This window comes from Tamandua tetradactyla, chromosome X, assembly GCF_023851605.1.
Source record: "Tamandua tetradactyla isolate mTamTet1 chromosome X, mTamTet1.pri, whole genome shotgun sequence".
In the NCBI taxonomy this organism is placed as follows: domain Eukaryota; kingdom Metazoa; phylum Chordata; class Mammalia; order Pilosa; family Myrmecophagidae; genus Tamandua; species Tamandua tetradactyla.
The window spans coordinates 113,563,612-113,589,068 of record NC_135353.1 but is presented as its reverse complement, the minus strand read 5'-3'; the positions used below and the strand labels follow the sequence as shown (position 1 = coordinate 113,589,068).

General features: G+C 41.8%; 2 protein-coding genes across 17 annotated transcripts in view; one reads left to right on the top strand and one right to left on the bottom strand.

Moving 5' to 3' along the window:
• The window catches only part of PFKFB1 (6-phosphofructo-2-kinase/fructose-2,6-biphosphatase 1), a 128,538-nt gene extending 110,800 nt beyond the window's left edge, over nucleotides 1-17,738 (bottom strand). For 7 of the 15 annotated variants that reach the window (XM_077145050.1, XM_077145053.1, XM_077145048.1 and 4 more), the window contains exons 1-2: nucleotides 17,338-17,438; nucleotides 15,963-16,627 (exon numbers count right to left, since the gene is read on the bottom strand). Coding sequence is in view for 9 of the 15 variants with exons in the window: in XM_077145049.1 (XP_077001164.1) it covers nucleotides 15,963-15,990 (28 nt within the window). In the remaining 6 variants the exon portion in view is untranslated. Of the gene's footprint in view, nucleotides 1-7,773; nucleotides 7,881-11,870; nucleotides 15,929-15,962; nucleotides 16,628-17,337 lie in introns of those variants that run through there. The other 8 variants (XM_077145042.1, XM_077145041.1, XM_077145047.1 and 5 more) reach the window with 6 other exon arrangements.
• Nucleotides 17,474-24,927, top strand: APEX2 (apurinic/apyrimidinic endodeoxyribonuclease 2). 2 transcript variants are annotated; one of them, XM_077145039.1, is made up of 6 exons: nucleotides 17,474-17,539; nucleotides 18,864-18,947; nucleotides 19,592-19,772; nucleotides 20,284-20,430; nucleotides 21,163-21,232; nucleotides 23,540-24,927. In XM_077145039.1, exons 3-6 carry the CDS (start codon nucleotides 19,696-19,698, stop codon nucleotides 24,458-24,460), a joined length of 1,215 nt encoding a protein of 404 aa, XP_077001154.1. In that variant the 5' UTR covers nucleotides 17,474-17,539; nucleotides 18,864-18,947; nucleotides 19,592-19,695; the 3' UTR covers nucleotides 24,461-24,927. The 2 variants fall into 2 exon arrangements, with proteins under 2 accessions (XP_077001154.1, XP_077001153.1); XM_077145038.1 differs by having other exon boundaries at nucleotides 17,479-18,043; nucleotides 23,540-24,926.
• Nucleotides 24,928-25,457: the final 530 nt, after the last annotated feature.

Below are 25,457 nucleotides of genomic sequence, written 5' to 3'. Positions count from 1 at the left end.
TAATTATGTTAAAACACTGAATGAAGCTGCATGTGAGAATGATAGAGGGAGGAGGGCTGGGGACATAAATGAAATCAGAAAGAAAGACATGTTAAAGATTGAGATGGTATAACCTAGGAATGTCTAGAGTGTATAATAACAGTGAAATGTACAAGGTACAATTTTAAAAATGTTTTTGCATAAGCAAGAACAAAGGAATGTCATTGCAGGGTACTGAAAATAGATGGTAATTAGTATTTTAAAATGTCACCTTCTGTGTGAGACTAAAGCAAAAAATGTTTATTAGTTACAAAATTTATATTTTGACTAGTGCATTTCCTAATATAACTTATGTAGATAGCTTGATTGAACGCCATCAATACTTGGAATCTCAGGTAGGACATGAGATTTTGCTGGTTTGTCCAGAGTGATGCCCCGATAAATCCCAGAGTGATTTGATCAGTGAGTGGAAAAGTATCTGCAAAGCCCCCTTTGCGAAGTGGTGAGAACCGGGAGAAATTCAACTTCCCCAAGTTGAATTCTTGATATTCTCACAAGCAGTGTGGACAACCAAAGCTATAGGCAGAGCCCCCAGTCTTGGGGTTTGTTCATATGAAACTTAACCCCGCAAAGGACAGGTAAGAGTACTTAAAATTTAGGCCTAAGAGTTACCCCCAAGAGAGCCTCTTTTGTTGCTCAGATGTGGCCCCTCTCTGCAGCCAACACAACGAGCAGTCTCACCACCCTACCTCTCTCTACGTGGGACATGACTCCCAGGGGTGTGGGCCTTCCTGGCAACGTGGGACAGAGATCTTGGAATGAATGAAGACTCAGCATCAAGGGATTGAGAAAAACCCTAGAATGAGCTGAGACTTAGCATCAAAGGATTGAGAAAACCTTCTCGACCAAAAGGGGGAAGAGGGAAATAAGACAAAGTGTCAATGGCTGAGAGATTCCAAACAGAGTCGAGAGATTATCCTGGAGGTTATTCTTATGCATCAAGTAGATATCATATTGTTATTCAAGACGTAATGGAAAGGCTGGAGGGAACTGCCTGAAAATGTAGAGCTAGGTCCCAGTAGCCATGTTTCTTGAGGATGATCGAATAATGATACAGCTGTCATAATGTGACTGTGTGATTGTGAAAACCTTGTGTCTGATGCTCCTTTTATCTACCTTGTCAACAAAGGAGTAGAACATATGGAACAAAAATAAAAAATAGGGGGAAAAATGCTAAAATAAATTTAGTTTAAATCCTAGTGATCATTGAAAGCAAGGGGTAAGGGGTATGGTACGTATGATCTTTTTTTTTCTTTCCTGTGTTTGTTTTATTTCTTTTTCTATTGTCTTTTTATTTCTTTTTCTGAATTAATGCAAATGTTCTAAGAAATGATGAATATGCAACTAAGTGATGATATTGTGAATTACTGATTATGTATGTTGTTTTATTTTATTTTTTTAATTAATAAATAAATTTAAAAATATATCAGCAATACCACAGCACACCAGGGGTAAATAATGGGGGGAAGGACAAGAGTTAAGGGGAGGTTTACATTTCCTATCTTGTGAGGGTGGGTTTATTGGTTATCTTTCTCTTGGGGACAATGAAATTATCTAAAATTGAGAGTGTTGGTGGACTGTGGACTTTTGGTACGTGATGCCTAATGAATGCAGGTGGCTAAAGGATTCACTGAGAAGTAGATTGGTGAACAATGATGTATACATAAGACTGAATATTGTGCTGCTACAAAAAGGAACGAAGTTGTGAAGCATGCAATGATGTGAATGAACCTGTGGGACATTTGGTAAGACAAAATAAGCCAGAAACCAAAAAACAATTATAGTAATGTCTCCTTTAGAAAATGCTTATAAGAAAAAAGGGGCCCAGATTGTAAGCTCTTACAGAAGACACATTTAGTCTGGAGTGGTAATTATTATTTCTGTATTTTGAGAGCCTGTTTTATATATCCATAACCTGGTATTTAGAGATAAGAATGAAGCCGATCAAGTTGGGATTAAGGTAATTAAGAACACAGATAAGGAAGACATTGTCTATATTTTAGAACAGCACCTATTCTTTGAGACCAAAGGAAGAAAGTTTTATTTTGTCTGGAATCTAAACTTTCTGTAGCATATACTGCAACTCAACCTGTCTGGATAGCTAAGTTGAACAACTGAAACACAGGGCGGCCAGAATAAGAATGATTTAATCCTGTATAGTTTAATGTGATGCCTGGACACATCCCAGAATACAGTAAGCAGATAATAAAGTATTGGAAAACTCCCTTAAGGGATGAGAGAAAAACTATGGAACTATTAAACTTTAGCATCAGGCAATCCACTGATACTGTGCCAAACATTAGGGACACCCAAATCAAAATGCTAAGCCTTTGATCTTGAGGGTTACTCTTGTGACACTTATATAGGTAGCAGAGAAGCTTAGCCTACCTATAGGTATGCCTAAGAGTTACTTCTGGAGGACCTCTTTTGTTGCTCAGATGTGGCCTTACTCTCTCTAAGCTCAACTCTGCAAGTGAAATCATTATTCTTCCCCCTGTATGGGACATGACATCCAGGGTGAAAGTCTCCCTGGAGGCATGGGAGATGACTCCCAGGGATGATTCTGGCCCTGGCCCTGTGGGATCAACAACTGCATTCTGACCAAAAGGGGGAAAAAGTGTATCTAATAAAGTATCAGTTGTGATAGTGTTCAAATAGAGTTGAGAGGCTACTCTGGAGGTCACTCTTACATAAGCTTCAGTTAAACCTTGCTACCTATCATAACATCAAATCTCAATTAAAACCATTCCAGCTTGCCAGAGGACCCGGGTTCAATTCCCGGTGCCTCCCCATGTAAAAAAAAAAAAAAAAAAAACCATTCCAGCCAATCCTAAAGAACACCTAGGGCAATATATATGATTCTATAATGGGTCCATGCACTAGGGTAACCTCCCAGAAATCTGCAACTTCCAGATGTGTCCCTGGACCAGCTAAATTCTGAAACCTAAAGGGCCTGGCCTCTCCAGAACATCAGCTAGTTCCATCTTCCTACTTCATATTATTGACAGTCTCTTTCAACATGAAAAGTTTAGAATGGACATAACCCTAATGCCCCCTAAAGTGTGGGACAGAAAGATCAAAGGTGATAATGGAGTTATACAGAGAAAGTAGGGTTTAACAAACGAGTATGATTGATGAATCATTGTATTGATAGTTCCTTTAGTCTCCAGTATTTTCGAGCAGCTAGGAGTAAAAACCAAGCATTGTGGAACTGTAACCCATGCGAATGCTGAAATGTGTTCTACAACTAATTGTTGTGGTGTGCTTTTAAATTTATTGCTTTTTAGTATATATGTTATTTTTCACAAAAAAGAAAAAAGTGATAATAAAAAATACATACATATATTCCTTCTAGCTTCCTAATTCTGGAGCACTAGAAGGAAAAATCTGAGATGATGGTATGGTGGCCCATGACAAACTCTGGGATCTGTTCTGTAACTACTTGTTGAAGAGTGCTTTGAAAATTATGGCTTTTTTCTTTCTTTGCTTTGTGTATATGTTATATTTTATAATGAAAACATTTAAAAAACAGCATGGTATTGGCAAAATGAGACAGAAATGTACTTTACTGGTTTGAAACTATTATGTACCCCCAAAAAGCCAAGTTCTAATCCTGATTCAATCTTGTGGGGCCAGACCTATTGTTCAGGATGGGAAACTCTGATTGGATTGCTCCTATGGAGATGTGGCACATCCAGTTGTGCATGTGGCCTTTGGTTAGATTATTTTCATGGAGATGTGACTCCACCCATTCATGGTGTGCCTTGATTAGTTTATTGGAGTCCTTTAGAAAGGAAGTATTTTGCAGAAACCTCATATGCAGATGCTTGGAGAACAATTGCTTCAGAGATCACCCAGACATGATGCTTGGTGATACTTGGAGTGCTGACAGAGAGAGCAGATGCCTAAACATGGGCAGAGCCCAGCAGATGTTGCCATGTGCCTTGCCATGAGATGCTAAGCAAGCCAAAACACAGAGCTATGTCCCCGGAGAGTTAAGCAAAGGTCCAGAGACACTTAAAGAGGAAACCACTGGTATCAGAAGCTGGAAACAACAGAACTGGGAACAAGGCCCAGCAAATGCTAGCCACATGCCTTTCCATGTAACAGACACTAGCCTTTCTTTTCCCTGGATGCCTTAATTTGGACATTTTTATAGCCTTAGAACTGTAAACTTGCAACTTAATCAATTTCCTTTTTAAAAGCTGTTCCAGGACACTGTGACGGTGGCTTAGTGGCAGAATTCTCACCTGCCATGCCAGAGACCCAGGTTCAATTCCTGGTGCCTGCACATGCAAAAAAAAAAAAAAAAGATGTTCCATTTCTGGTATATTGCATTCTAGCAGCTTTAGTAAACTAAAACATACATACACACATCTCTAGGCAACTGATTTTTAACAAGGGTGCCTCATCCATGCGATTGGGAAAGAACAGTCTTCTCAAAACAGGTGCTAGGAAAGCTGTTTATTCATATGCAAAAGAATGAAGGTGGTCCTTACTTCACACCATAAACAAAAATGAACTTAAATGGATCAAATACCTAAGTAGAAGAACCAGGACTATAAGACTCCTAGATGTAAATGCAAGGAAGCATCTTAAAGACTTTGCGTTAGACAATGGTTCCTGAGACTTAACACCAAAAGCACAAGCAAAAAAAGGAAAAATAGATAAATGGGCCCTCATACAATTTGAAAACCTTTGTGCATCAAAGGACTTCATCAAGAAAGTAACAAAACACCCTATGGAATGGGTGAAAATATTAGGAAACCACATATCTGGTAAAGGTTTCATATCCAGAATTTATAAGGAAATCCTACAACCCAACAACAGACAACTCAATTTAAAAATGGGCAAAAGTCTTCAATAAACATTTCTCTAAAGAGGAACAAATAGTCAAAAAGCACAAGAAAGTATGTTCAACATATAAGCCATTAGGAAAATGCAAAAGAATACAATGAGATGCCATTTCACACCTACCAGAATGGATACTACTAAAAAAATACACAAAATAATAAATTTTGGAGAAGATGTGGAAAGATAGGATCATTTGATCATTGTTGGTGGGAATGTATAATAGTGAAGCCACTGTGGAAAACAATTTCCTCAGCAAGTTAAGTATAGAACCATCATATGATCTGGCAATCTCATTTCTAGTTATATATACAAAAGAATTGAAAACAGGGACCTGAACATATATTTGCACAACAATGTTCATAGCGCACTATTCACAATCGCCAAAAGATGGAAACAATCCAAGTGTTCATCAACAAATGAAAAGATAAATAAAATGTGGTATATACATATAGAGGAATTATACACAGCCATGAAAAGGAACAAAGTATGGAAACATTTTGGCATAAAGACAGACATACAAGACTAATGGAATAGAATTGAGAGTCCAGAAATGAATCTATATATCTATGGAAAACTGATGTTTGACAAGGGTGCCAAGTGCATTAAATGGGAAAAACTATTCTTGTCAACAAATGGCACTGGAATAACTCTATAACCACATTCAAAAGAATGAATTTGGACCCCTACTTCATATATCCAAAAATTATCTCAAAATGTCCAAAGACCTAAATATAAGAAAGAGCTAAAACTATAAAACTCTTAGAAGAAAACAGGCATAAATCTTTGTGGCCTTGGGTTAGGCACAGTTTCTTAGATATGACACTTAAAGCACAAGCAAAAAAGGAAAAAAATAGATAAACTAAGTTTCATCAAAATTAAACACTATACATCAAAGGACACTACCAAGAAATTGAAAAAACCCAACAGAATCAGAGAAATAATTTACAAATCATATATCTGATAAGGGTCTAGGATCTAGAATATATAAAGAGATCTTACAAGTCAATAACATAAAGACAAATAATCCAATTAAAAATGGGCAAAGTATTCCAAAGAAGACATATAATAGCCAATTAGCATAAAATGAAATGACGTTCAATATCATTAGTCATGTGGGAACTGCAAATCAAAACCATAAGAAATCACCTCACATTCTTTAAGATGGCTACAATTATCATTTAAAAAGGACAATAACAAGTTTGGTGAGGTTATGATGAAATTGTAACCCTCATATGTTGGGAATGTAAAATGGTGAAGCAAGCCACTTTAAAAAACCATTTGCAGGTTTCAAAACATTAGATACAGTGTGTTACCATATGAGCCACAAATTTCTACTCCTAGGTACACATCCAAGAGAAATGAAAATATATGCCCACACAAAAACTTGCACACCAATAATCACGGCAGCATTATTCATTATAGCTAAAATGTGGAAACAACTCACATGTCCAGAAATTCATGAATGGATAAACAAAATGTTTTATATCCATACAATGGAATGTTATTAAACTATAAAAAAGAATGAGGTATTAATACATGCTACAACATTAATGACCCTTGAGAATATTATGCTAGGTGAAAGAAACCAAACATAAAAGGCCACACATTTTATGATTCCATTTATATAAAATATCCAGAATAGGCAAATCCATAGAGACAGAAAGTAGATTAGTGGTTGCCAGAGGCTGGAGGCAGGGAGAAATTGAGAGTGACTCTAAAGTGGATGGGGTTTCAGTGGCAGGGGCAATCCTAGCACAGCCTGCCACCTTTTCCTGGGACTCACAAATACATCCTGTGCTCAGGACCAGATGTGCCAGCCTGGCAGGATAAAATACGGCAGATAAGGGGACCAAGGGTACATTTCTTCCCCTATTGTCTTGAGCATATGTAAATATTCACTGGTGGACATATTTTATGAAGCTGGTTCACATTCTGGTGGGTGGTATATCTGTCCCTGGTGGGGAGGGAGCAGGGTTCCTCCACTATAGCAGCACACAAACACAAAAGAGGGTTGCAGTGCATAGAACATCTCCCTGTGTTGACCAGAGATTGAGACATACTGGCTATGGGAAACCAATGCCCACTAGTAAAGCTGACACTAGTCTGTCTCTTCTCTGTGCGAGTAAAATTCTTTCCATCAGAGCCTGTGTGAGTTGTGCTTTTGCTGGTGAACTCGACACCTGTATTGATGTAAGTTCACAAGTCTTTCAGTCTGTCCTTCTGACAATTTCTTTTGGGAATTAGTGGTGATGGTTGCACAATCTTATGAATCTACTAAAAAGCACTGAGTTGTAACCTTTAAAATGGTGAATTTTATGGTATCAGAATTATTCCTCAATCAAAAACAATTGTAAAAAAATATAGATAATGATATACCAGACAAATATTGAGCTAAAGAAAGGTAATGTATGTATATTAACATTATAGAAAAAAGTGTTTGTAGGGCAAAATGTGAAAAATTTCAGGTTGCCAGATATTATTTGAGATAAATAATTTCATTACACATTGATAAAATATACAATTTACCAGGAAGATATAACAATTCTAATTCTGTTTGTAATTATTTATAAAGTTTCAAAATTGACTGAATTACATGGACACACTGAAAAATTCCGTATCTGATAAAACAGGCAGACAAATCCCAGAAGAATACAGACAGAATATTTGAGCCAGATTAGCAAACATAACTTGATTGAAGTTTATAGTACACTGAACTCAACTGTAAAGTGCACATTCTTTTCAAGTGCACATGGAACATGTACCAAAATTAACCATATGCAGGGCCATAAAGCAAGTCTCAACAGATTACAAAGAACTTAAATCAAACAAAGTTTGTTTTCTGACAGGAGTGGAATAACTGGAAATGGCAAGAACACTCACTGATTGCTCAAAACAGAAGTTGGCCCAAGGGCTGGCACCAGGTACTAGAGGCCTCCTGCTATGCCAGGCATTAACCATTTAGTTGCTGGTTGATTATCAGTAAGTCTCTGTAGTCGAGAAAGGGACAAAGATGGCCAGAGTAATTGATTACAGTAGTGGATAGACTAAGGAAGCTCAGTGCAGTGCCTATTTACTAAATAGTCTGGAAATATTTAAATATTTGTAAAACTCATATATCCATACAATTGTATCTGTGGAATACAAGTCTTTTTTTTGTATACTGTATGACAGGCTCACATTTCATTTTTGCCATTTGAGTAGCCCGTTATCGCAGCACCATTTGTTGAATTTTTGTTTTGTTTTTTGTTTGTTTTTTGGGGGAAGCGCATGGGCCAGGAATTGAACCCAGGTCTCCCACATGGCCAGAGAGAATTCTACCACTGAACTACTCTTGCAACCCCTATAAGCCCTTTTTAATAGGCTGAATATCATTCAAATGCTTGTGTTTGAAATGAAGAAATTCTGAAAATTAATAAGATGAGCATCCAACTCTAAAAGTTAAAAGAACAACAGAGTAAGTCCAAGGAAAGTGGAAGAAATAGAATAAAGGTAAGAAAAACATTAAATAAAAAACAAAGACATAACAGAAAGATTAAAAAAAATGCAAAAGTTGACTCTTTTAAGACTCATAAAATTGACAAACTTCTAGAAAGACTGATTAAGAAAAATAAAGAAAAGGTGCAAATAAACAATATTAAAACAAAGGGAGACTATAACTGCAAATGCAACAGTGATTTAAAAGATAGGAAGATAAGAACTTTATGCAAATAAATTTAGACTGAAGTGAAATGGAAAAATTCTTAAAAAACCATACCTTAATAAAACTGACTTAAGTAGAAATAGCAAACTCGAGTGATTCTGTAACTATTAAAGACATCGTATCTTTTAAAATTTTTCTTCTAAAGAAAGACATCAGGCCCAAATGTTTTCTCTGGAAGTTCTGTCAAATATTTAAATAGTAAGATCTTTGAACAACCTCTGTCAAAGAAAAGAATGAAAGGAAATATTCCACATTTAATTCTATAAGGTTAGTATAAACTTGATACCAAAATCAGATGGGGACAACTTGAGAACTGAAAAATTATAAGCTAATCTCATTCATGAACATAAATGCAAAAATTCTAAACAAAATGTTGGTGAACTAAATCCAGCTTTTTAATTATTCTAGGGATACAAGACTAGCTCAATGAAAAATAACTCTCTAATGTAATTCACCACATTGGCAGATTAAAACAGAAAATCAACATGATCACCTGTTTTCTGAATACAGAAAATACAATTAATAAAATTTAACATCCATCCATCTTTAAAATTTTGTATTGGCAAACTAGAATAAAGTGGATCTTCCTTAACTTATTACATGATATCTACAAAAATACTACAGCAACCTTGCTCAATGGTGAATCTTTAAAAGCATCCCCCTGAAAATCAGGATCAACATAAGAATGCCTACTATTATTTCCTGTACTGCAAATGGTATGTGCGGGTTCAGAGTGGGGAGTCTTAGTAGTGTAGTAAAATAAGAAAAAGAGTTAAAAGATGTAAGGATTGGAGAGGAAAAAAGAAAACTTTCACTTACATACAAAGTACCAAAATATTAAGAAAGTTTAGCAAGCTTGCCACTCATAAAATCAATATTCAAAAATCATTTATATTTCTATACATTAGCAACAAGCTGCCCTAAAATGCAATTTTTAAAAAAGGTACCATTTACAATAACAAAAAAAAAAATAAGGTACTAAAAGACCTTGCATTTATGCAATTATGTGCAAGCCTTTTATGGATTAAATTATAACATTTCACTCAACATGAAAAAAGTCTAAATAAACGCAGAGAGACATGCCATGTTTACAGAAAACTCAATATCACAAAGATGTTAACTTTGTTCAAATTAATCTACTGATTGAATGTAATTCCAATCAAATTCCAAATGTTCTGTGTGTATGTGTGTGTATGTGTAACCTGAGAAGCCGATTTTAAGATTTATGAGAGAGCAATGAGCCAATGATAGTCAAGAAACTTAATATAACAAGAAGGACAAAATGCAGGGCCTTGCTCCACCAGAATAAATGTATAAGAACATTCATTGCAGTATTGTTCATAATAACCAAAAACTAGATACTACCTAAATACTCAATAACCAAGGTTGATAAATGAACCATGCAATATTCACAAAATGTAATATTATACAGGAAGAAGATTAAATAAGCTACAACTGCACTTGGAACAATAAATATAGATGACATATAAACATAATGTCAAATGAGAAAAGCAAGTCACAGAAGAATGTACACAACTGTTCAAGCACTGCACACATGTTAATACATTTAATTATCAGAACAACCTCATAAGTGATTGTGTGCCTACCCCCTAACCCCACCCCCAAATCTCTGGTTGGGGCAAGATAGGTCTTCACAGAGAAGCAAGCAAAGGTTATTCAGCCCTCTGTAGGGTCAACAGCCTGACCTCCCCAGAATGGGAGGTGGGACAGACATTGCAGAGGGCAATACTGGGCTGGTCTGTGGCCTGACATAATTCAGTCAGTCATTACTGCACATAGAGCTTCACGCTTGGCTACAGTGAGTGGGAGCTTAGAAGTGGCACAGAGTGAACATGTATTGAGCATCTGGTACGTGCCAGGCTCCAGGCTTGATGCTGGGGATATGACGGTTAAAAAAAACCACACATTCACTTTCTCGTTTAAATAATACTAATATTAGCTAACATTTACTGAGTGTTTACTATGTGCTAGTCACTCTTCTAAGAACTTTATGTGTTTTAGCTCATCCAATATTCACTACAACACTATTATTAACTTCATTTTACAGATGAGGAAACTGAGACACAGAGAGGTAAAAGACCTGTCTAAGGTCACAGAGGCAGGAGGTAGCAAAGCTGGGACACAACCCTAGGCAGTCTGGGTCCATAACCTCTTAGTCACTGAATCATGTAAATGAAAGTAAGAGGTAAGTATTAATCCTGTTTTATAGCTGAGGAAAGTAAGGCTCAGAACTAAAGTAAGCACACATTTATTTATTGAGCACCTACTATGTGACAGAGACTACATTAGGTGATTTATATATATTATCTCTCTAACCTGAAAGAGAGATTTACCAAGAATATAAGGTTTCTGACACTGCAAGACCCATGTATGCAGAGAGTGGCTTGCCTGCTTTACAGCTAAACCCAACAGCCCCTTGGAAAGGACCAAGAGTATATGGGTGGATGGGGGTGTGGTGTAATTCCCAGTCTCATCCAGGCTCCTTGATCTCCAGATGAGTATTTACAGGTTTTGTTTCCTTCTCCTTTGCGCCTGCCCTTTCTTAAATTTTCAAAGTGAAGACTACAGTAGCAGGCTGTCCCTGAGAGACTGCCCTTTCCCTAAAGTCTCCTGAGCAGCCAAAGTGTCCATATGTGCCAAGAAGGTGATGCAGAAAACAGGACACCCAGCCTTTCCCAACCCAGTCAGGTATAGACTTATTAGAAGAGGCTTGGATAAGGAGAGGAACAATACTGACCAGTGACATGGTACTGTTGTGTACCCAGCACCTGTCCCCTGAGACAAGATGCCAGGAACCATTACCTTATTTCACCCAGGCACGCTCAGACTGGACCAACATCCAGACACTTCACTGCAGTCACCAAAATGAAACATTCTAGGCTAACACTGAATAGTTCCAAACTAGAAACATCAAATTTCAAACAAAAAGCACTCCAAATAAGTTCTGGATAAGAAATGAAAAGCTCTTAGTTGAAGACCCCTCTGATTAAGATAGTTTTTTTTTTAGATTAAGACCGTTTTTACCTAACTCCCATTTTTTTCTGTCTTTGTTTTTCTTTCTGGCTGCCTGTCTCTCATTCTTCCCCCACCTCTTCTGACATTAGCTTCTCATTGTCCTACAGCTATTTCATCCAGTTGCTCATCTATTCCAACTTTCAGGTTGGGAAGGTATGGTGGGGTGGGGGTATGCCCTGTCCTCTTCCACACCCACTCTATCACCGCCACCTTGAAGCCCATGGAAGCAAACTCCACTTACAGCCCCTTCTCCGTTGCAGCCTGCTGCTGTGTGGAATCCAGATCTTCTGCAGCCTGGTTTGGGTGAGTTCTCCCATCTCTCGGGACATCTTAAGCGTTGCAGCTAATGACACTATTGTCCAAAAGGTACTGGGCCTCACTTCCTACCTTACCAGTTGTTTTTTTTTGTTGCTGTGGCCACAGCAGCAGGCGGACAGGAAGAAGCTAATGTCAGAAAAGGTACAGTGGGCTTTTTAGCCCTCTGACGGTCTGTCTCCAGTCCCCTCTCCTCTTTTCTCTACTCCTAGCCTGCCTCTGCTCCTAAATGTATCAGTGGGAGCTTGGGTGCAGAGAGCGAGAGGTTGGACAGAGGTCAGCAGAGGCCTCTGAACTCCAAGAGCTGTGTACAAAGGAGATAAGTTGGAGCCCAGCAAGGAAGGCAGCCAGCAAGACAGGCCAGGTCTGGCCAGTCGCTTCCCTCCAATGAAGAGAGGACTAGTAGAGTATGCAAATAAAAGACCAAGGATCATGTGCTTATATCCTGTGGGGTGGGGAGGCAGGAATCCAAGGTGATGGAGGCAGGTCTCAGCAGCTTTTGTAGCTTTGAAATAAAAATCAGGTCCAAGTAGAACATCAAGCTTCAATCCAGAAACAGAGATCCATATCAGAAATGCAAAGTTCGCAAGTAAAAACAAACAAACACAAAGTCCCTACTGAAAAAAGTGCAATATTTTGAGTTACCAATCAAAGACCTGAACTGGAAGTGAAAGGTTCACTGCCTCACAGTTCCCCCTCCGGATGGAAATGGCATTAAAACCCTTTTCTTACCCTGGACTTTGCTGCCTTTCCTGCCATAGGGCTTCTCCTTCCTAAAATATGCTGCCTGAGGAACTCTTGAAGAGATGGGCACTATCTGACCATCTTTATTTTCCTTCCAACCAAGATTAAATAAATCAGAATAAGCCTGACATCTTGGGAAGAGAAGTAAGTACAGCCATTGCTGGTGGGACAGGGGAGACAATAGATGCCGCTCACAGGGTGCAGACCCTACAGAGAAAAGCACTGTGATTTGATCCAGAACCTGGCTGAAGTTCCTCATGTTAAGCCATGGGAATGGAGGTTTAGGGTGGAGGCTGCAGCAGGGTGTGTGTGGGGAGCAGGAAGCAATGGCTTCAATACAAGACAAGTCTATAAGCAAGGGCCATTCACCCATGTCTCCCTTTCATTCCCCCCAGTTGTTTTGAGGCTTTTTAATGTGCAGAACTCATGTAATTACTTAGCTCGCCTGGAAGATGTCTAAACTGTGCTCTTTCTTTCGCAACCTTCCCACCCACTGAAGATCCTGCAGTGACTGGATAGGAGGCAGTGCAACTTTTTCCCCCACTGAGTTGGGCTACACAGGGTACTCTCTTGGGGCTAGAAATCTCCAACATCCCCTTACCCTAATGCTCTCTGCTCCATTTTGCCTTTTTCAAAGTTCCCTAAAATACATTCTCAGCATCAGTCTACACAAAGGTTAGATTCCCTCTGGCCCATGTCCGTAAATCATACCAGACTCTCAAAGCATTCCAGAGCCCGCCTATCTAAATGAACCTACTGAGGCAGTAGATCCAGCAATGGGTTCTAGAACCATGCTGAACAGAATCCCACGTCTGCCTCTTGTTGGCTATGAAACCCTGAACAAAAGACTTAACTTTCAGTGCTTGTTTTTTAACCGGAATATGGGAATGATAAGAGTACCTACCCCTTTAGGGTTGTTGAAGATTGTGTGTGTTAACACACATATAGCAAACTTGTAAATGCTCAATATATATTATCTAACGCTGACTTCCTTTATGAAGGAGATTATCAGTTACCTCTTTGCCTAATCTGCAATTTCTAATGTAATGTGGTGCATACAGGAATCACTCAGTAAAGGAAATTTACATATTATGACAAAGGGTTAATATTTATAATACATGGGAGTTCTTGCAAATCAATTAGAAGGATGATTTTTACTTTTGGTCTTGTGAAAAAGGCTTGTTAAAATCAAGAAGTCCCTTAGAGGTTATTTCCTCTAACCCTCTCAGATGAAAAAACTGAAGTCTAAAAAGAAGTATCGCCTAAGGTCATGTAGCAAATCAGTTTTAGAATAGAACACTGGGGACCTAATTTCTCCCAGTCCAGGTCCTTTCTTCGGTCAACTGATCAAACTAGCTTGATTAAAGAATGTGGTCTTTCATATTAGCTCAGAACAAGACTTCGAAACAGATACAAATCCTAATCCTCTAAGTCTCCTAACCAGCATCACTCTGTCAATGCTAATAATCTTAAAAATAACCCTTGTATGTAGGTTTTCCATGGCCCATCTTATCCTATATGCACCTTACAAACATCTTCACTTGCTTCACTGGGACATTGTGGTCTGGGAAGTGGCTTTTTCAAGGTAATGGAGCTGGCCACATGTACCCGTCTTCTATGTAAACAATTTTGTCCTCCTGACCTTGCCAAAAGGCAGAAAGATAATTTTAGTTACAGGAAATCTGAGACAGAATGTTAGCAGGCATTTAGTAAAGTCTAAAAGGGTAAACCTGGGGTCCAGTCTTGAAAACCTAACTTAAAACTGCCTGGAACTAACTCTGAAACTTCTTACCACTGTTACCACTTCTGATCCCAGAAAAAGGAAAACAAAACAAGCTTCCTGAGAAAGCCTCAACCTGGTATTCAAGTCTCTTTAAAATCAAGCCTTGGAGAGAGCCATGTCTTTCCACAGACCCACATGATCAAACTGCACTGGTTTACTCACTGGGCCCCAAAATATACCATGTACTTTCTTGCCTCTGGCCTTTGCTCAGCCTGGAATGCTTTCTCTTACCTTCGATTCCCAGTGAAATCTGACTCACATTTGAAGACTTGGTTCATTGGTCATCTCTCCTGGGAAGCCTTTCCTGTACCCTTGGGACAGGCTTTGTCTTTGGCACTCCCACTGCCCACATATCCCCATTTATCTGAGAAAGTATACATTATTGTTTTATTGATCTGCTTCGTTACTAGACTATGAACTCTTTGAGGATGGGGAGTGGGCCTCAGTGATCTGATCTGATTCCAGTGTCCAGTTCAGACCCTGGAACAGAGGAGGCACTTGCTCATGAGTGTTTGTACAATCTACATCTCACTGCCCTACATGAAATGAACATGTGGACAAATAATCCCACTTCAACAAAGATAACAGAGCTGTGCAGGGAACTGGGTGGCGGTACTAATTGGTCTGAGGGTAGAAGGTAGCATCTAGAAAGCTTTCTCAACATTGAAAGAAGCAGAACAGAACAAATAGAAGAATTAGGTTCTGCTTCAAAAGGTCCAATAAACTGATTGCAAAAAAAAGGGTTCACTCAGTATCAGAGACTCACTCAAGACCAAAACTGAGCTGCAAATTCTAAAATGGGGCTATCTCTGGGGGAGGAAAAGTATACAGTACAACAGGGTTTCTGTGGCAACAGCCTAGGATCCATTTGCTTCTTAAGCACTGCTTTGGCCCTCCATCCCCCCAACTATTTTCAGCCTCATGCCTGGGGCCCAAAGCTCACTATATCGTAGTCCTAGGAGTGGCTCTTTACAGACCATAGTCGCTCAGGGGGAAGAGCAGTTGGAGGGGGTGGGTGATATTACCTGTGGAAGCTGCAGAAAAAGCAGGAACACTAATCTCAGACTGAGAGTGGAAATCCTGAAATGTCTCCATAGAGCTGTTTCCTATCTTCCCACCCCTCTTGACTTTCAGACAGCCCTCTTAGAGAAGCAGGCTAGATACCTCCATTTCTATTTAATTGAGGAGGGTACTGAAGCTCAGAGAAGCTAGAACTTGCTCAAAGTGTCACAGCAAACCAATCTTACTTTATATATCAATGGGGAGGAAAGAGATATAATTTCTATAATTCAGGTCATTCAAAATTGGGCTAGACCAAGCTGGAGAGACTTCTAAAGGTGCTAGAGAATTGGCCTTTGGGCCAGTGTCCTACAAAGGCAGGTCAGAATGGGTAAAAAAAAAAAAAAAAGGTAATAGACAATAGCCTTGTAGACAGATTTAGATTTAGATAGATATAGATATATTCTTTCCCCCCAATTCTGTTTCACCTACCTGTTCTATTATATGGCTTTTCTTCCATCGCTAATTATCCAGTTCTTGCTGTCTTGCATTTACAGACCCCTAAAGCAGGTCCAATGGATGGCATCAAAGAGGGAGCCCAGAGGCATTGGTTCGCTGGGAAGGCTGGGGAAGTACCCTTGGTAAGGGTGTGCATGTGTGCGCTCTGTTGAAATATCAGCTGCTGTGGTTGCCAAAGAAGTTCCTGAGCCACCCAGAGCCTTTTCTCTTCAGGCCAACCAAGTGTTCACCTTGCCCTAGAGGTCAGAACTAATATTAACAAGTCACTGCAGGACAGGGAAATTAAAACCAGCAATGGAGATCAGCAAGATCTGGATTTCCCTGGGGCTGAGTTTCAGGCTGGTGTTCAGAGTAAATGAGCACAATCCCTTAATGGAAAACAACTTGGCAATATGCAGCAAGAACAAGAAAAATGTTCATTCACTTTGTCCTAGTTATCTTACTCCTGGGACTCAATCCTGAGTCAGTAACCCCCAGAGCATGAAAATGCTCAAAGCATAAAAATTTTTATTTTAATTGCAGAGGTATTTTCTGATGGCAACACCTGGGAGGTAGTCTTGAAGTCCTTCAGGATAAAAAGCAGCTTACTGGGTCTTTTTTGCAGTCATCAGGGATGACAACTCTTAAAATATGGAATTCTGGAAAGAAATAATTACATTGTTATTCTGAGTGAGGAACTTAAAGAGATATTTAAACAAATATTTATTGACACCTAATATGCTCTGTGTCTTGTGTGTGGGGTGACTAACAAGATGAATCAGACATGGTCATTGCTGTCAAGTTTCTGGCAGTCTAGTGGCAACAGAAATAGAAATCAGTGGTGCCTGTGCACTGTGACAGACTGGACCATAGGGTGATATGGGTGCCCAGAAGAAAATATGTTGCTGGGGAGGTGTGTCTGGGGGGGAGGGGGGGAGTCAGAAAAATTTACGCAGGAAACTAATGCTTGAGCTGATTAAGACAGGGTTTAAATACTGGTTCTCTCCTTCTAACTGAGGGGAATTCTCTCAAGCTCTCTTATTTAGTCTCAATGCCCCTTACTGAGTATGAAATGAGATCATATATATGAAGAGCCATGGGTTCCTTTGGGAGACACTGCTTTTCTAGAGCTATGATAGTCCACTTAAATTCTCTGGGTCTCGATTTTACTTTTCTGCAAAATTGAGCCTAGGGCAAATACGTGTCAGGCCACACATCCTTGGGGATGCTGCGGGCCCAAGTCAGATCATGGCTATAGGGCGGATCTGAGACACAGCGCCCCGCTTCGCCCCCAACAAGAAATAAAAGCCAGAGACTGCCACCCTGCTAGTCCTACTCCAGAATCTTATCTCAGTAGAGAGCCTACTACCGTTCCTCATTTTGGTGGCGACTCACGCACTCTCGCGTTCCGCTACTGTACGACAAGCACAAAAACATCAGCCACTCCCTGGACGCAAGCGCCGCAGTCATCTACGCACTTAGGTGGGCGGTCTGTCGCATTCGAGGTGCGGCTTCCGTCGCCGCAGATATGCTTCCGGGTTCCGCCGCTTAAACGTGGTGAAACATTGTTTGTAAGTGACCGGAAACATTGGGGATACTTTTGAGCAGAGGAGAAAGGAAATCCGGGCGAGTGTGCGGCCCGAGAACCAGCAGCCGAACCGGAGACTACCTTCTCTCCCTTCGTTCTTCCTCAGCTTCTGCACTGATCTCTTCAGCCTCTACCCAGCCCCTCCTCCCGCTTTCGAGATCTCAGTGGCTCGAAGCTCCGCCCCGCGTGCGTCTTACCCTTTCTGGGCCGGCAGGGAACGCCTGCGCAGACGCGCGGGGAAGGCGGGGCCTGGCTGACTTAGGATCCGCGAGTGGTTGGTTCGCAGCTACTTTCGGCGCGCGCTGGCAGGCATTGCAGTTCACCCTAAAAATGTTGCGTGTAGTGAGCTGGAACATCAATGGGATTCGGAGCCCTCTCCAAGGGTTTGTAAACCAAGAGCCCACCAACTGCGCCGCCGTGGCCATGGGGCGCATTTTGGACAAGCTGAATGCCGACATCGTCTGTTTCCAGGAGACTAAAGTGACCAGTGAGCGCTCAAGAATCCAGGACGCCTACTATGCTTTGCCTTTTCTGCCAGTTTTTGTACCCGACCATCTCATCTCACTTTCGTAGTGTTTTCCTCTTAGCCCAAGCTCAGAATCCTGATTCTTTCCTCCTTAAACCTCCATCTTCCACCCCAGTTTAGATCCCCTAATTCCCACTCCACCTCATGTCCTCAGCTGAGAACCCTAATTCCCTCCCCCTCGCAACCCCATCCCCACTCATTCTACCACCCTCAGCTCATACCTTCTAATTCCCCTCCATATACTGTCCATCACCTGCTCCCAAGTCAGACCCCCCAGATCCCCCTTCCTGTCCCCAGCGCAGATCCCCTAATTCCCACCTCATCTCCCACTGGAAGCTTACAGCCGTTAATTCTCTCTCCCTTCCACCCATCTCCTACTCCCAGCTCAATCTTCTGATTTCTTCCCTCTCCTGCTCACCCCCTCTCAGACCCCACTAACTTCTCCCTCCTCCATCCCCAGTTCAGATCCCCTAATTCTCTCTCCTGCCTGCCTCAGTCTCCAGCTCAGAAATTTACAGTCCCCTGCCTCTCCTTTCTCCCTATTTCCCACCCTCACATCCCTCCTATCACCTAGCCATCCCCCAGCTCTTACTATGCCCCCTCCCATCCATAATCTTTCCCCTTCTAATTCTGACATCAATTTCTTCTCTAGCCACCTTTCTAGCTCCTTCTCTAATCATAGATTTTCCCTCCCAACTCTGGCTCTGATGTGTCCAAGGAATTAGCGCACGTTTGTGAGTTCCTAGTTCTGTCTCTGAATTAATCTTACTTTTTTCCCCAGGGGATGTGCTGACAGAGCCCCTGGCTATTGTTGAGGGCTATAACTCCTATTTCAGCTTCAGCCGCAACCGTAGTGGCTATTCAGGTAAATGGGGCTTTCTAGAAACTTTCAATTAGGGATGGAGGCAGATAGAAGGAAATTTTGGTGAAAAGGTAATAAAAGCATTAAGCTTTTAGATCACAGAGCTGAAGCCACATAAAATTAAACTTTGTGAAGTATAATCTTTGGACCTCAGAAGCACAGTTAGTGAAGCAATTAATCGTGTGAGCTCTGGAGCCAGGCTGCGGGTCAGGTCAGTTTGAGCCCTGGCTCACTTCTTAGCTGTGTACCCTCTGGCAAATCACTTAACCTCTTTGTGCCTCAGGTTCCTCAGCTGAAAAATGGCAATAATGCTTACAGCTGTTACAATGATTAAACAGATTAACCCATGTGATAGTAATAGCAAATACTTAATTGAACACCACCATGTATCCATGTAAAACACTTAGAATATTAGCTATTATTATTATTTTGTGGCTTTATAGGTGAAGGAACTGAGGTTCTAGAGTTTGAATCGAGTTGCCCTAAGTTCTAGGGAGCCTCCATAGTCCTTGAGTTTGGAGAATTGTTAACAGAGCCCCTGCTTTATGAAGGTGACTCAGGTGACCTGTGTGGGGTAAATGGAGGGGGACGGGGTGAGTAACAGGCTGTTGGCTGCTCGTCCTGTTCAGAATCCCATCTGTTTCCAGGTGTAGCCACCTTCTGTAAAGACAACGCTACTCCAGTGGCTGCTGAAGAAGGCCTGAGTGGCCTGCTTGCCACTCAGAATGGGTATGTGGGTTGCTATGGAAACATGGATGAATTCACCCAAGAGGAGCTTCGGGCTCTGGATAGTGAGGGCCGGGCCCTCCTGACACAGCACAAGATCCGGTAATAGCCCACATACCCATGTAGCTGACCACTGCAGGTTCTGTTCTGTGAATGTGGTAACCCTAAAGCTTACCCTATAAACATGCTTTCATCATGGAAAAGTTCCTGGCTGGGCTTCTCACTAAGTGTCCCTAGGCAAATAGTATTCCTCGTTGAGCCTTGAATTTCCTATCTCTGTAGTGGGGTGTGACCTGGAAGCCCAACTTTTATTACCACAGGCACCTCAAAAGCTACTTAGCTAATGATGAGTTCATTTGTCCCAAGTTGCTTCTCTTTCTCTGTGTATTTATCTTTGTGAATGGCAACACCATCATCTGGTTTACCTGGGTATTATCCTAGATGTCCCTCTTCCTCACCTGCAGTCAGTTCCTTAGTCCTATGCATGCTAGCTTCTTCATGTAGCCCTTTTTTCCCACCCAACAGACAACCATTAAGTGGAAGCTGTGTGTTGGTATTAGGGGAGGGGAGGTGTGAAAATGAGCCCCTTTGGGGGGATTTCTCTTCTTTCCAGCACATGTGAAAGCCAGGAGAGGACTTTGACACTCATCAATGTATACTGTCCCCATGCGGACCCTGGAAAGCCTGAGCGTCTGGCCTTTAAGATGCGCTTCTATCGCTTGTTGCAGATCCGAGCAGAAGCCCTCTTGGCAGCTGGCAGGTACTGCAAGCCAGGACAGCAACACTTCCTTGAGCTTTTCTTGAATACCCAGCCCTGTGCCAAGCTCTGTTGGAAGGGATATGGGACCCTTTATGTTAAGTTCCTTCACAGCCTTCTTGCAGATACCAGTATGCTCCCTTGAATAGGCCCTATTCTCCTAAGATCTGTGAGGATGATGTAGTGGCACAAATACAGATTTTGTGCTCAGATATCTCAGTACTTATCTTGGCCCTCCCTCTTATTCATTGTGAGCCCCTAGGCTAGTCCTACCTCTCTTTTCTCTTTTGTCCAATGAGTGTGTGAATCCCTACCTCACAGAGTAGTTTTAAGGATGAAATGAGATGAGGAAGACAAAGTGCCTCTAGGCAAATTAAAATTCTTGGTCAGGGAAGGGTGAAGAGTTCTGGGGAAGGGACTGGAAAGTTCCCTAGAGCAGGGATGCTTCCTGGAGGAAGTGACACTAAGCACTACTTTGAAGGACCCGGAGGATGCCATTAGGTAGAGATCATTAAGGCAGTCATATCAAACTGAGGGAACAATGTGAACTTTGGAGATCAAAATTGATAAGGAGAGAAAGGCAGCAAGGTTATATAAAGTAACCTATATGAGTTACTGTTGGTTAGAAGGCCCTAATATATCTGAGCTCTTGGGCCCAGGGAAAAGTATATGGGCCAGGACTACTATTTCTCTTTCTCAGATATCCAGTTGACAATCTCATGTTGTGTTTTTCAGCCACGTGATAATTCTCGGTGACCTGAACGTAGCCCACCGTCCCATTGACCACTGGGATGCACTCAATCTGGTAAGACTCTCTCCAGACTCTTGGTCTCTAATGACTCTGGTTTAGCTCAGCCAGGCAGCCAGTGCTAGGTTTTGGCCTAGGGCAGCTTTCTTCATAGAAAAACAGAGCTTAGTTTGAAATACTATTTGCAAAGTGCTGAGGATTGGTCATTTATTCAATAGACATTGTAGGCCCTGCCCTTGGTGTGGCTCTGAGCTGTGCGCTGGGGACTCAGTTTCTAGTCAAATCCAGCTCTTGGCCCCTTGGAGCTCTCTGCCTGGCAGTGAGTTACAAACACATGACCAGCCGCTTACAGAATGGTGTCCTCTGGGCTGAGGCAGAGTTTGGGGATTCCTCAACTAGCCTGAGCATTACAAGAGGCTTCTGAAAATTGCTGAATATTAAAAAATGAGTAGAACAAACTTTGGGATAGGGAGAGCAATGCATTCTATCATGGGCAGGACTCCAAGGTGAGAATTTGCCTGGTGTGCAGGGAGAGCTACAAGTCTTATTCTTATTAGAGGGTAATAGGAGAAGGGAGGTAAGTGCAAAAGAATGCTGGAGAGTCCTTTGGGGGCCAGAGTGCAACAGGCTCAAACCTCACATTGTCTTATCATTTCCCTAAAACACTATATATCTTGCTCATGAACCTTCAGTGCTTCCCTGTACCTCTGTAATACAGAGAAAACATCTAAGCCAGACATACCCAGTCTCCATTTCTATCCCCAGCATGCCTGTACACTCGGGCCACTCCAGCCATGTTGTCTCCTCTCTGCCCTTTGCAAATGGTATTCTCATTTTGGTTTTTCTTGCTGTGGGCTTCTAGATCTTTTTTCTCATATTAACCTCTCTAAATCCTTGTAGGTCAATGATCCTCACACTCCAACTGCACCATAGAGCAAGAAACTTTTTACAAAAATATCCATCCCTTAATGCCACCCCAGACCAATTAAATCAGAATCTCTTGGGTATGGGACCAGGGTAGTGGTATGTTTTAAAAGCTCCCAGGATGATTTTATTGTACAACCAGTCTTGAGAACCACTGCTATAGAGTCTACAAGCCAGTTCTTGTCTTAGCAAGGGGAGGGATTAGTAATGTACACTGGGACATTACTGTACCAACTCAGCACTGAGCCTGTTACAAAGAAGGGGCTCTAGGAATATTTCTTGATTAGATTACAGAAAAGCCGCATAAATATAGATATGGCTCCCTGCTAGGGAAATGGACAGAAGTGAGATGAGTGCATAGTCTGGTGATGGTGGGGTTGTACACTATCAAGAACATGTCTTTAGTCCTTCACTCCTTTATACTTCATCAGGCATTCACTTAGTCTATTCTTTTTTTTTTTTTTGCTTTCTGTGATAGGCTCATATAGCTTTATGCCTTCTATTCTTAGTTCAGAACTTTCCTAGGTTTCTCAAGTACATTTTTTATATTATTTTTTTCCAGGAAATGAAAATAGTACCAGGTCACATGTTGAAGTCTTTCCAAAATAGCAAATTATGTCCACTTGCCACCAGATCTGCTCTTTTAGTCTTCTCATCTCCCTTAATGACACTATAATTCCTTCAGTTACTCCAACCAGAAACCTGGGAATCATGTTGGTATTGTCCTCCTTCGTTACTCACCCCCCCACCCCTTTTCCACATTCAGTAAGTACTTTTGAATCTAGCTCTAAATAATATTTTAATTTCAGCGATTTTTCTCTGTCTCCTTTGGCACCAGCTGAGACCAAGTGACTCTCATCTCTTGTTTATATGGATTACCATGGCAGTCTTCTGTGGTATTCTGACCCTACAGTATTTTTCCCTCAAGTCTTTCAGGTACACCGCACCCTTCCTCCACAGGCCCATCATAAAGGCTATTCCTCAATGTGGAACATCTTCTTAACTAGGTAAACTTCATCTCTCAGCTTCAGATCACTTCTGGAAAGGAAACCTCCTTGGTTTCCAGGACTAGATTAGGGGACTATGCCCTAGAGGCAACAACTTTAGTTTCCTATTTTCTATTTTTTGGTGAATAATTCTAGGAATTGTTTTGATTAGCAAATAACTTTTCAGATATGGCATTTTCAGATATGGGATTCATTGACATATGCAAGGTAAATGCAGTCTGTTACAGAGGGAGAAAACAGGCATAGACTTTTAAATCAGTGAGGATGGAGATCTGATCCCAGCTCGACCAGTTCTGGACTACATGATTTGGGACAGTAGTTATTGGAACAACCAAATTTTCTTGTCTGTAAAATGTGGCAATTGGTCTAAGTCATTTCCAGATCTAGGCATCTGAGTTCTGCTTGTCTTTATTCCCCTCCCCAACCTCCTCAGGAATGCTTTGAAGAGGATCCAGGACGCAAATGGATGGATAACTTGCTCAGTGTCCCAGGGTGCCAGGCTGGGTCCCATGTAGGGCCCTTTATCGATAGCTTCCGGTGCTTCCAACCAAAGCAGGAGGGGGCCTTCACTTGCTGGTCAGCGGTCAGTGGTGCCCGCCATCTCAACTATGGCTCCCGACTTGACTATGTGCTGGGGGACAGGGCGCTGGTCATAGATTCCTTCCAAGATTCCTTCCTGTTGCCTGAGGTGATGGGCTCTGACCACTGCCCTGTGGGTGCAGTCTTGAGTGTATCCTCTGTTCCTGCAAAACAATACCCACCCCTATGTACCCGTTTCCTTCCTGAGTTTGCAGGCACCCAGCTCAAGATCCTTCACTTCCTAGTTCACCTCAAACAAGATGCTGTGTTTGGGCATTCGGCACTGCAGTTTGGCAATCAAACCCAGGTACAGATGCACCAAAACAAAGCCCCCCGTGTGCGTTCAACCAGGCTTCGGTCAAGCCAGGCTGGCTCCAGCAGAGGCCAGAAAAACCTGACGAGCTACTTCCAGCCATCCTCTAGCCGTCTCCAAATCTCTGCAGATTTGGAACGTCCTAGCATGCCACTGATGGGTGCCCTTGGGACCACATTGACCCCAGAGGAGGAGGTGACAGCCAAAGTGGTAGAAGCACAGGCCAAGGCTTCAAACACCAAGGATGAGAAGGTGGTGCAGACCTTATTCTGGAAGTCTGTGTTAGGCGGCCCCTCACCCATGCCCCTCTGTGGGGGCCACAGGGAGCCATGTGTTATGCGTACTGTGAAGAAGCCAGGACCCAACCTGGGTCGCCACTTCTACATGTGTGCCAGGCCCCAGGGTCCTCCTGCTGATCCCTCCTCCCGCTGTAACTTCTTCCTCTGGAGGAGGCCCAGCTGAGCTAACACAGACCCAGGAACTGCTGGTTATTCAACCCTGTACATTATTTGAAGCTAACACTCCTTTTTAGCTGCCAGTGTCATCTTCCCCCAAGACCTCATTTCAGTTTCTTTTTATACTCTTCTCTCAAAGACCCTTTCCTTTCCCCTTCCTCATCCTCCTCCAAGGCCACCCTTATTCTCTTTTTTTCCTCCTAACTCTTCATCTTTTAGCTTCTTGTGCCTTGATACTGTGACCCAGCCCCTCACCCCAACTCCCACCTTGTCAGAAGCACATGGGAACCAGTTGCTCTAGGGAGTTGATTTCAAATCTGCCTACCTTGCTGGGGAATGTATTTGTACATAAATAAATTGTGTCTTTGTTTCATTGGACATCTTGTGCTCTATGAAGTTGAGTCAGAGAGCTACCTCAATACTGCATTTGCTAGTATGGGAAGACAGAGGAATGGTGCTCACTATTAAGGGCTCCGCTGAGTTGTAGGGATTCCCTGCACTGTGGAGGTTGGATTGGCAAGGAAAGTGGGTAGGGTGTGTGTGTGGCGGGAGAAACTTCAGGTGAGCTACATAGCCTTGAACCAGAGCTTTCCAGCCAGTGTGTCCCACAAATGGGTTATAAGATGACAGATATGGACTCCTCAGCCTGCAGAGCTGCCGGGAAGGGCCTGGAACCACACAAGACTCAGGGAAGATTGCCTCCTCAGCAAATAGTCTCTCATTTGTGCCATGCAGTATTTTCTGTGTTCTGTGACTTGAAAAAGTTTGAGAGCATTACCTTGAGTAAGTTGCTTGCCATAGCCAAGCCTTTTTTCTCAACTTGGAAGAAGTGCTGGTAAGTCCTGTCCTATAAGTTGCTATGAGAAAGAAACAGACTAAGGAAAACATCCATTCCCCCTTAAAAATACTTCCTCGGTTTTGGTGAGCCACTTCTCTTCTCCCTTCCAGGCAGTTTGGTTAGGGTAGGCTCTATCACCTAGATTCAGAAGCTACCTGTGGCCTAC

What these genes read in the sequence shown, in the direction of transcription:
- APEX2 (XM_077145038.1), top strand. Translation starts at nt 17,887, where the DNA reads ATGTTGCGTGTAGTGAGCTGGAACATCAATGGGATTCGGAGCCCTCTC. An exon ending in GCCCTCTTGGCAGCTGGCAG is followed by an intron (nt 20,431 to 21,162) that starts GTACTGCAAGCC and finishes TGTGTTTTTCAG; the next exon opens with CCACGTGATAATTCTCGGTG. An exon ending in ACTGGGATGCACTCAATCTG is followed by an intron (nt 21,233 to 23,539) that starts GTAAGACTCTCT and finishes CAACCTCCTCAG; the next exon opens with GAATGCTTTGAAGAGGATCC.